General features: G+C 57.1%; 1 protein-coding gene across 1 annotated transcript; it reads left to right on the plus strand.

The window, feature by feature from the left end:
* Nucleotides 1-1552: 1552 nt before the first annotated feature.
* PRSS22 (serine protease 22) lies at nucleotides 1553-7013 on the plus strand. The gene is made up of 7 exons (XM_060123067.1): nucleotides 1553-1920; nucleotides 2773-2908; nucleotides 3544-3570; nucleotides 3998-4169; nucleotides 4409-4686; nucleotides 5758-5915; nucleotides 6522-7013. The coding sequence occupies exons 2-7, from the start codon at nucleotides 2827-2829 to the stop codon at nucleotides 6780-6782; spliced, it is 978 nt and encodes a 325-aa protein (XP_059979050.1). The 5' UTR covers nucleotides 1553-1920; nucleotides 2773-2826; the 3' UTR covers nucleotides 6783-7013.
* The last annotated feature ends 4653 nt before the right edge of the window (nucleotides 7014-11666 follow it).

Genomic DNA, 11666 nt, shown 5'->3' on the forward strand with positions numbered 1-11666 from the left:
GGTCTGTGGGGCCCTTTTCCAGGACTTGTGCCAGGAAGTCTTCACTGGCTTTTCTGGACTTCCCCTGGTTCTTCCCGGGCCCTTCCCCTTGGGGCTATCTTCCTGGCCACCCCATCACGAAGACGGAAACATCTTGGGGCACATGCCTGCCCCTTGGATTACCTGGGAAGTGATCCAGGTGGCATGAATGGCACAAAGAGCTGGAACACAGAGGAACTGGAGAGGCAAGAGGCTGAAGCAGTCGGTCCCCAGTGGAATTCTCCAGACTCACTTCTTCCTCATTTGTTTATTCATTCAACAAATATGCATCGAGACCCACTGTGCACCAGGTACCAACCTAGATCCCGAGGATCCATGGGGAACCTCCTCACCGTCCCTCTCCTCTGAGAGTCGCAGCACACAGCACCCACCCTCAGGATGGCCCTCCAGGGTCCACGCCTACAGCCCCCTCCTTCCCCGACACTCCTACCCCAGTCCCAGGCCTCTGTGCCCATCCCCCCATGACCCCTTGCGGTCATTACTTGCTCACTGCCTCCCACCCCTGGGGAGATGTGTGCTGTCTAAGGATAGGACATGTGTCTTATTCATTATCGTGTCCCAGTGCCCAGCACAGGACCTGGCATACAGCCGGTGCCCAATAAGTGCTTGTAGGGTGAGCTGGGGAGGCCAACCGCCTTAGATTCAGGAAGGGAGTGGGTTGGAAGAGCATGAGGGGCAAGGCCAGCCACAGGGCACAGAGGTGGACCCAGGACAGACAGTAGGTGGGGGAGGGCAGTGGCGGGGAGCCCCCTTCCCCCACCCTGCTGGCATTTCTGCTCGACTGCTGCTGGGGCCCCACTGGAGGTGCCCCTCACCTTAGCCACTCTGTTTCCCAGCAGTCTCCCCACCCCCAGTCCTGGGACAGAGGTGAATGCGTCAGCTAGGAGCTGTTCACGCTCCTGCGCCCCACCCTTGCCTTGTCTTTGGGTGGAGTGGGGCAGGGGCCTCCACGCAGCAGGGGCACCTCTGGCCTGCGGTTTAATCCTGAGTTGCCTCCTGCCCCTCCAACCCAAGCAGGGGCCAGTAAAACACATCAATGATCCTTTTTGGTATCGATGATCTCCAGGTGAGTCTCACAGACTCTTGGAACCCCTAACAGCCTGAGGAGGTGGACAGCAGGAGGGGAGTCCACCCCTGGGCAGGCTCTGGGGGCAGAACGTGTGTTGGCTAAGCTGTGGGGCTTAGGAGAAGCTGTGGTAGGCGGTCTGCCCACAAAGGACACGGGCTGTGGTGGCAGCCCCTCCCAATGCCCCGAGCCACCCACCGGGCCCTCACTCCCTCTCCGTGACCTCGGGCTTCCCCCCCAACTGGTCCCCATCCCCAGCCTCTGTAGGGTTAACTCCATCATTTCCTTCAGCCTCCCTTTCAAGGTCCTCCTTTCTGGGCAGCCCTCACTGGCGGCCCCCGCCCCCCGCCGGCATCAGGTGCCTCCCCTGGGCTCCCACCCACCCAGCACTTTTGACCCCAGGGGGCGGGTCACCATCCGTCTGCTGAACTGGGCTCCCTCAGGGCTCCAAGAGTCCAGTTGGCCCTTCTCTAGAATTGGGGTTCACATCTGGGCTCCTCCCCTCACCAGCTGCGGGACCTTGTGTAAGTCACTCACCTCCCTAAGTGGCCTCAGTTTGCTCATCTGCAGAATGGGAATAATAATAAGGGACTTTGCAGACTGAATGATGTGGTGCCTGGCTCACTACGCACACTGTAACTGCTGTTATGTCCATGCCCCTCCCCAGGCATATCGAGGGCCATCGCAAGTTTTGTTGATCAAATGACTGAAGGACAAAGATACACAGTCTCTCTCAGAAGAAGCCTGACTCCTCCTGCTCAGGGCACGGGTGTCTGGAGTGTGGGGTACTGAGTCACGGAAGACCTGACTGCAGGGTGAGGGTTACAGGATCACGTGGGCAGATTCCTTGGGGGAGCATTTTGCTTCCCACACCCCCACCTGGGCTCCCCGCTCAAGCATCACCCAGCAGCCGTTTGACCCCAAGGAGGGGTCCAGGGGGGTGGTCCTGGGAGCACAGGGGCTGGGGTGGGGTGTGGGGACTCAGCATCCCAGCCCTCCCCAGGCAGCCGCATCAGTCACAGCCACCTGGGCAACTGGCTGCCCCACCTGGGGTTCCTGGAAGTCCAGGTGAGAGATGAATCCTTAGGCTGCTGAGTGACAGGGCCCACAGGAAGGTGTCCCTGGGACAGGTGGCCACCGGGGGTCTGATTCACGCCTTCTGGCAAGTGGGTTAACGGGATCCCCGAGCCCAGGGCTGGGTCAGGTCTTCCGCTGAGTCACAGGAGCCGTTACGGAGCCTCTGGGCAGTCCCTTGCCCGCTGTCACCCACCCAAGGCCCCAGGGCCTCCCCAACGGCTCCCGCCACCGCGGACCCAGGCCCAGAGTCTACGTGCCTTCCTTCCCCACCCGGACCACCCCCCCTTCAAGCTTAAGGGCCTTTCTCTGCCCTGCCCCTCCAGTCAAGGTCAAGGCCCAGCCTAGACCTGAGGGCCCAAGTTCCCTCTCCTGCCCCTCCAGAGCCCAGATCCTGAGACCTGAGTCCGCGGATCCAGGCCCGAGGTAGGGGTCCCAGCTAGAGCCCTCCAACCCCACCGCCAGCCCCACCCCTGACTTTAACGGCTTATTTCCTCCCCAAAGCCCCACCCCCTCCCTGTGACTGACAGCCCGGGGTGGCAGGACTGAGCCAGTCACTCGGGAGACTGGTCCAACAGCATTCTGCCTCACAGGATAAAACCCGGGGTGGCCTGCAGGGAATCCAAGCTCTCCTGTCGGCAGTGGCCATGGTGGTTCCCGAGACTCTCCCTGCCCTGGGGAGGCACTACCTCAGCATTGTAACCTCCCTGCTGCTTCTGGCTGCTCCAGGTGAGTCCTGAGGGCCTGCTGCCCCCTCCACCCCTTCCCCATTGTCCACCCAGCCGTCCTCCCTCTTGGTCCTGCCTGAATCCCTCCTCTCCCTCTCATCTGTTGCTTTGTTCCCCCACCTCCCTCTCTCCCTCTCCCTCTCTGTCATTTGCCTGCTCTGAGCCTCAGGTTCCTCCACAGCTGTGAGGAGTACATAGAACACTGCACTACAGGGCCCAGGACAGGGCTTAGTGCAGTCAGTGCTCAGTGTGCTCAGCTCTGCTTGTTATTTACCCTCTTCATGTCTCGTTCCTGTCTCTTGGGTCTGCATGGTCCACTGCTGGGGCAGCGGCATCCAGACCTAAGGCCTGGGAGGGGGGTTCTCCCTCTCACCTCAGTGAGACACCCCAGGAGCTGACCCCTCACCCCCAGGTAGGCTGGATGGAGCCCGGGCACAGGCTGGACAGGAAGTCGCAGGGAGGCCAAGGCTGCAGCTCACACCGAGGGCCTGAGGTTTCGGTCTGTCCTGCCCAGGCTCCAGGAAATGCCCCGCCTGGGAAGGTCTGGAGGGCCCCAGGGACTGAGCCACCGGGAAGGATTGCTGGGTACCAGGGCTCCCCTCCACCGACCTGACCCTTTCTTTCTCTTGCCCTCAGCCACCCTAGCTGCTGCCAAGACAGCTGGTAAGTCAGAGCTGCCCTCAGGGAAGCGGGGAGGGAGGAAGCCTGAAGGGCAGGGTAGTGTCTGTGTGTCTGTCTGTGGGGGACAGGTCAGAAGCGGGCAGTGGGGCAAGAGGGTGTTTGAGCTGGAGAGGAAGGGCAGGCAGGAAAAGAGGCCCAGAAAGTGAGGATGCGGCCCAGAGAGTCGGGATGCGGAGGAGAGAGGCCCAGGAGGGGGTGAGCGGCCCAAGAATGTAAAAGGGCTAGAGGACCAAGTGCTGAGCCAGAGTGGAGGGCAGAGGGTGGAAGGGCCGGGGAAGAGGCAGCAAAGAACGGAGCCAGGGTGGGAGGAGACTGGAGCACAGGCCTAAGTGCTGAAGGCAGGGAAGGGGGGCTGGAAGGGATGAGGATTGTGCCTGAGGGTCTGACACACCGGCCCCTCCTCCGCCAGGTCCCCCAGCCTGTGGAAAGCCCCAACACCTGAACCGAATCGTGGGTGGTGAGGACAGCACCGATGCTGAGTGGCCCTGGCTTGTGAGCATCCAGAAGAATGGCACCCACCACTGTGCAGGCTCCCTGCTCACCAACCGCTGGGTGGTCACGGCCGCCCACTGCTTCAAGGGGTACGTACGCTCAGCCGGTCCCTTCCACTCGATTCCCCAGACCCCGGGCTGCCCACACGGCCCCGGCTTCCAGGCCTCAGTCCAGTCTTGGGTCCCTCAGGAGAGTCCCTGCTTCTCCCCAGAAGCCTCTTTTGCTCACCAGGCGCCTTCATATGCCATTACACCAGAAACCCTTCCCAGATGCTTCCTGAACACCCAGTGGTTCCTGGCTGATGCCACCCCCTCCCTCTCCCTTCTAGCCATCCGAACAAACCAGCCCTGTTCTCTGTGCTGCTGGGGGCCTGGCAGCTGGGGAACCCCGGCCCGAGGTCCCAGGAGGTGGGTATTGCCTGGGTGAAGCTCCACCCTGCGTACTCCTGGAAGAAAGGCGCCCGTGCTGACATCGCCTTGGTGCACCTGGAGCACGCCATCCAGTTCTCTGAACGCATCCTGCCCATCTGCCTGCCTGATTCCTCCGTCCATCTCCTTCCGGACACCAACTGCTGGGTTGCTGGCTGGGGGAGCATCCACGATGGAGGTGTGGCTTCTTTCTCACCAGGGGTATGGGGGTGGGTGGGGACAGAGGGCGGTGGACACTGGGAGATACAGGTGCCACGGGCAGCAAAGGATAGAGGCCAGAGGCAGCGCACAACACAGATAGAAGAAAAGACAGGTTGTGACCCAGAGATGTGATGACACAGAAGCCTAGGTGGATAGTTCTAGATCATTTCTAGTTAAAAGGTACCTTTTGCTGTGTTCTGAGGCAAAGATGCCAGATCAACCAAGATATTAAGTGATATAGGAACAGCTGAGAGGAGGTGTCTATGGGACCAAGCTGAACCAGGTGAATATGAAAACAGCCCTAAGATTCCAAATCTGGAATAAACGCCCCCTGGTGGCATCATGACACAATTGCAGGCAAAATTCCCAGGAGAAAATGCAGTCTCCATAAATGGTAAAATATAGTTGGCAAACCAAGTCTGGAGGTTTGGAAAACCTCATCTAAAAACACAAATTAGATTAGATGAAGTAAGAGGCAGAGAAGCAGTGACATATATATATATATGGAACTTTAACCAGATTCCAGAAGAATTAAGAGAAATGACACCAGTTTGGGCGTCTGGGGACCCCACTGACTCTGAAGTTTCAGTCAGTCTCCCCACGGTCATTCTTAGGGGCTCCTGTGAAAGGTGGATTTATGAACTGGGGAAGGTCTACAGACCAACCCTAGGATCAATCCCCCTAGGGGATGGCAGGGGTCCCTCAAGTCCCAATAAGATTCAACACTGAGTGGCCATTAGTCTGTAGCAGTACCAGTGCTGGATAAAGTAGTGCCTGAGATGGGACAAGCCTGGACCATTGGTTTGAACCATCTCATTGGCATCAGAGATCTCGTTAAAGATTCAGAGTTTCAGGCTGCACGTTAATTTGGGATTCAGTAGATCCAGAGTGGATTCCTGGAATTTGGGCTTTCTGCAGGCATTGTGGGAGAGCCTGACAGAGTTGATCCACTTAACCTTTGAGAAACGCTGCTGAGGGAATTGAGGAGGGAATTGAGGAGGCCACCAGGAGAGTCTCCCAAGCCTGACTCTCTCCTCCCTGCTCCCAGTGCCCCTGCCCAACCCTCGGACCCTCCAGAAGCTAAAGGTTCCCATCATCGACTCAGCAGTCTGCAGCCGCCTGTACTGGCGGGGAGCCGGGCAGGGCGCCATTACGGAGGACATGCTATGCGCCGGCTACCTGGAGGGGGAGCGGGACGCCTGTCTGGTGAGCACACCACCTCCTTCCCAGCCCTACCCCACTGAGCTCCATCACCCCTCTGCTCCTGCGCCTCCTCCCAGAATCAGCTGTGACCTGGTAGTCCCCCTAGATAGATGCCTACAGAACCCGGCCCCAGCCTGGCTCAGCCGTTCATACATCAAACATTCTGAGCACCTCCGGTGTGCCTGACCCCATTCTCAGGGAGCTGGCATCCTCCTGAAGGGGTGCCACGGTCCTGGCCCCCAGAGCCAGCTCCAGCTCCACCACTGTGGCGGAGCACGGTGGGACGGTGCAATGGTCCACACCCGGGCTGGGTCAGTTTTCTTCTTTCTGAGCCTCGGTTTCCTCAACTGTGAAGCAAGTCACAATCCTCCCTGCCTCCAGGGCTGTGAGGGAGAAGGTCTAGCACAAAGTGCTTCTTACCGGAAGTGAGCCTGGGAAGTGTGTCCTTCCCCGCCCTCCCGGTCCTGGTGGCGTTGGTTAGGGTGCCGCGGCCCCCAGGTCGGAGAAATGGTCCCCCGCGAAGGGAACTGCCACCTACTGCGGCGCGGGTCCTGGGCTCTGCTCACCGCTTGCCCCACGCGGGTCCCTAACCTTCCCTCCTCTCCGCAGGGCGACTCCGGAGGCCCCCTGATGTGCCAGGTCGAGCGCACCTGGCTGCTGGCGGGCGTCATCAGCTGGGGCGAGGGCTGTGCGGAGCGCAACCGGCCTGGCGTCTACATCAGCCTAGCCGCCCACCGCTCCTGGGTACAGAAGATCGTGCAAGGGGTGCAGCTCCGCGGGCACTCGCAGGGTAGCGGGCCCACAGGACGCCGGGGACGGGCTCTGGGGGCGCGGCGAGCTCGCAGGGCCGCCCGGGGCCGCCGGGTTTAGGGATCTGGGGAGACCACGTGCTGTTTCCTCCGTTGTAAATAAGCGGTCTACCTCTGGGAGCGCCCGAGTGCCGGCGCCGGATCTCCTCCGCGGGGAGGCCCCGCCCCGCCCCTGGGCTCAGGCCCCACCCCCGAGGCCCGGAGCGCCTTTGTGTACATACATGTTAATGATTTTTACAGTTATTTGTAACTCCTCCCACACATCTTATTTATTCCTCCAATTTCAATAAATTATTTTTACCCTAGTTCCTATTTTTTCCCTCGGGTATGGGAACATTGGGAAGAAGGGTCCAGTCAGGGTTAAAACGGGGGTTGGCAGGTAGGACTTTGGATGGTGGTCTGGCCAGGGACCCAGGTGTCCTGCCCACCTAGGATTCAACATCCTGACTTCTGACCTTTGCACTGTCCTTTTGTAACCCCTTGCCACCAGGGAGACCAAATGGAGAGGAGACAGGAGGCCCAGCAACCTGGGAGGCCCAGCTCTCCCACCTGAAAGGTGGGTGTTGGGGGCTGCAGGGCCAGGCAGGTCCCCAACCTGCCTGTTGAATTTCCGAAACAGGGCTGGCTAGGAGAACACCCCCCCACACACACACACACACACGAGTGGGGTGTCCCCCATCCTCCCTCATCTTAGAGCCGGGTGTCTCAGATTTGGGCTGAGGCAGCCAGGACTCCCCAGGAGCTGACTCAGCCAGTGACTCACTGCTGATTCTGTGAATCCTCCCCCCGGAACGAAGGAGCAAAACAATGAGACAGCAGGTCTCTGTGGGGGCTTGAGTCACCTCACCTGCCCCCACGGGGTGGGGCTGAGAGCTGGGTCCTAGGCCACCATAGGGTCTGCCTGGGACCGAGCTAATGCTCCCCTTTCCCAATGCCCACCATTCTGCAGCCAGGCCTCTGGCCTCCTGGACCAGCCCTGCCCCTCCTCCCAAGGCCCAGGATACTGTACCCCATCAGTGCCACCTGGGCTTCCCAGAAACAAGCGAATGTGCAGGCAGGGCTGTGTGGTTGGTTTGATGAGTATGTGCGAGAGAGATATTTTCTAACAGTCAGGAAGACAAGTAGGTCCAGCTGTGCAGAGGACAGAGCTGAGTGGCTGCCTCAGGGTCTCCAACTAGAAACGTAAATGTAAAATCAGTGCAGTGAGCTTGAGAAGGCAGCACAGGTGTGGTTTGGTTGGTTGGTATCCTTTACTGCGAGCACTGTCCTAAAACTTCTGTTCATATTGTTTTGATTACCCCCATGTTAATAAGTGCTGTGGGGTTGGTCTTATTAACAAACAAACGCTAACCTGGCCTCCCGCTGGCCTGGGAACCAGCTGGGGGGTGAGCAGGTGGCTCAGGTGAGGCCCCTCCCCTTTGTGACCTGGTCCCGCTTTACCTGTCACTCTGCTTCCCTTGTCCACTTACCCTCCTCTCTGGACTCAGTCTCCCCTCCCCCCCATACCCCTCCACTAGTGCCTCATTCGCTGCCCTTCTTGCTGCCTCCATTTCCCCCTCTGCCCTCCAGGCTCTTCCTCTGTTCCTCTCTCCCCCACGTCCTGTCCCTGTCCCCTCACTCCTTCTCTGTCTCTGTCTCTGGCCACTGGCCTCTGTGGCTCAGTGTCCCCCACACCCTGGCTCTCACTGCCCTCTACCTCTGCTTCCAATGGCATCCTGACAGAAGCCCCTGAGAAGGCCACGCCTAGAAACATCTGCTGGGGGGACTTCCCTGGTGGCGCAGTGGTTAAGAATCCGCCTGCTAATGCAGCAGACACAGGTTCGAGCCCTGGTCCAGGAAGATCCCACATGCCGTGGAGCAGCTAAGCCCGTGCGCCACAACTACTGAGCCTGTGCTCTAGAGCCCGTGAGCCACAAATACTGAGCCCACATGCTACAACTACTGAAGCCTGTGCACTTAGAGCCCATGCTCTGCAACAAGAGAAGCCATCACTATGAGAAGCCCACGCACCGCAACAAAGAATAGCCCCCGCTCTCCACAACTAGAGAAAGCCCACATGCAGCAACAAAGACCCAGCACAGCCAATAAATAAATAAATAAATAAATAAATAAATAAATAAATAAATAAAATTAAAGAAAACAAAGGAAACATCTACTGGGGCTGAGAAGTCACCCCGTAAATGTGGGACCCTCAGTTGAGGGTGGGTTTTCTCTGAGCTGGCCATCACCCTCCAGGGAGCCCCAGAGCCGGAGGCACCTTCCCAGAGCCCCAAGAAGCCTGACAGACGGGCTGGGCCATGGGGTGGGGAGCCCGCCCCGGCTCCAAAGTGTGACAAGATTTCCAGTGACTCCCTCCCCAGTTGGGTGGGGGTCCCAGGAGGTGGAAATGTGGTCAGTCCAGCCCTGGTGGGATCCACACCAGCATCGCAGAGAGCTTGTTTGCCCCTTGGTTGGAACCAGGCCAGGAGCAAGCCCCAAATGGGCGGGGGTGGGGGCCATCACTGCTTCGGCTCCACCGACACCTCCTGCCTCTGGGGGCCGCACATGGAGCTCCTTTGGCCTGTCGGGCTAAGGGGAAGTGCCAGTGGGAGGGGCTGGCACGCCAACCTGGACTCCCAGCAGGTGCCTCCACTCACCTTTAACTCCCCACATGGAGCAGCCCCAGGGAGAGTCCTCCTTACCTCCCCCAGGGCAGGGGTGCCGCCATCTGGCCACAGTGACCCATGTCCTTACTATGGAAGTGCCTTGGTCATAGGCTGCGAGGTCTGGCTGCTGCTCCTCCACATGCTCCTTCCTCAGATCTTTAATTCTTTAGAAGACTTTCACTTCCACACCAGGGACCTGCCAATTCGTCTCTACTCTGCATCCAGAACAAGTGTGTAAATCACATCTAACCCCATGAGGTCCCTCGGTGGCCGACTCCTTTGGTTGGCTAAGCCAATAACCCCATTCCAACACCCCTCCCTTCCTTCTTCCACCTCAGAGACTGGAAAAACTAAATGTTCCTTTCCACAGTCTCCCACAAGGTCCCAGTGGAAACAGATGTCTGATGGGTAGTCTGATGGGTAGTCTGATGGGTAGTCTTCTTGGGAAGACTTTGTTTTGTTCCTGATAACAGGAACATGTTCAGTTGGCATTATCCTTTCCCACCGTCTGCCTTCTTCTAGTCTTGGATACAGATGTAATGCCTAATCCTTAGCAGCCATCTTATCAACATGAGGCTACGAGTTGAATAACACCTAAATTGACAGTGAACAAAGATTCAGAAGCTGCGGGTGTGAGGACATGGTTGAGAAGTTGCCTCCATCCTAGACAGCCACCTCCATCCTTCTTGTGTGCTTTCAAGCCACTGTTGGTCTGATCTTCTTTTACTGCAGCTAAATGCCTTTGTAACTGATATACCTGCTTCAGACCCTCTGTCAATCTAAAACTATTCTGAACAATCGTTTTTTAATTAATTAATTTTATTAATTTTGGCTGCATTGGGTCTTTGTTGCTGCACGTGGGCTTTCTCTAGTTGCAGCGAGTGGGGGCTACTCTTCGTTGTGGTGCACGGGCTTCTCATCGTGGTGGCTTCTCTTGTTGCAGAGCACGGGTTCTAGGTGTGTGAGCTTCAGTGATTGTGGCACGTGGGCTCAGTACTTGTGGCTCTCAGGCTCTAGAGCGCAGGTTCAGTAGTTGTGGCACAAAGGCTTAGTTGCTCCGCGGCATGTGGGATCTTCCTGGACCAGGGCTCGAAGCCGTGTCAGCTGCATTGGCAGGCGGATTCTTAACCACTGAGTCACCAGGGAAGCCCCCAGAATAGTTTTAGATTGACAGAAAACTTTTTTGCTTTTTTTTTTTTACAATAAACACTGTTATCATGGAAACAGTATGTCAGATTTTGTCAGTACAATCAAATCACACTTAAATTATCCAAATTATGAAGGCTTTGAGCTCATACCTATCCACGAGAGCTTTGGACCTTCGGAGGGTGTCCCAGTTAGTTTCATGTTTTCATATCATGCTTACTCAAGAGCAAGTATTTTCTTTCTCTCCCTTTCCTGCTTGAAGTCTCCCAGTCAGTGCTACTGCCCGGGGAGGCATCTGAAGGAGTCTCACCATGACCCCATTGATGGTGCCCTAATGAGTTCACCAGTCTCCTCACCAAGGGCACAAGCTCCCCAAGCTCCCCAGACTGGCTGGGGAGTGTGGAATTCTACGTGAAGGTGGAGACAATGGATTTCCCAGCTCCAAGCCAAACTTTGCTACCTGTGCCCAGGTCGTTGTGCTCATAGTATCACAAAGTCGCTCATGGGAAAGATGACTGGGCCTGTGAGTATGACCTTCAAGGTCTGCAACCTTAGACCTCACATGATGACACCAGGCAGACTGGCAGGCAGCTAGTGAGTAAGAGCGTAACCAGGGCATGCGGGAAGGTGGTGTGTGTCAGACTGTGGGGGCTGTGTTCATCTGCCTCACCACTTGGCCTTGACCCAATGGGCCTGTGGGTCTGATTTCCTGTTGGCAGCTACTAAACAATCACAAATCCAGGCAAACCAGGACAAATACCAGTTTTCAGGGACACAGTTGTCTCAATTCTTACTGAGGGGGGAATAATCACTTTCACAGAACATAGTCTATTTTGCTGGTTCTTCCTCATTTCCCCAACCTCTGTGTGATTGATGCCCCAACATCATATCTGGGACTTCTCTCCTCCTTCACCTACTTGTATCCATGGGTGATAGCATCTGGTGTCATAGCTCTACACACTATCCATAGAGGTGACTCCAGAGTTCTCTCCCTGCATGTCCACTCAACTAATCGACATCCCCTTGTAAATATCATATAGACATCTCATCCTTAAGGTGACCCCAAATGAATCTCAGTATTCCCTCTCAAACTTGCTCCACTGGCAGAATTTCCATCTCAGCACAAAGCAGCTGTCCTTCCTTCCAACTGCTCA

Source organism: Lagenorhynchus albirostris, chromosome 15, assembly GCF_949774975.1.
Source record: "Lagenorhynchus albirostris chromosome 15, mLagAlb1.1, whole genome shotgun sequence".
Taxonomy (NCBI): domain Eukaryota; kingdom Metazoa; phylum Chordata; class Mammalia; order Artiodactyla; family Delphinidae; genus Lagenorhynchus; species Lagenorhynchus albirostris.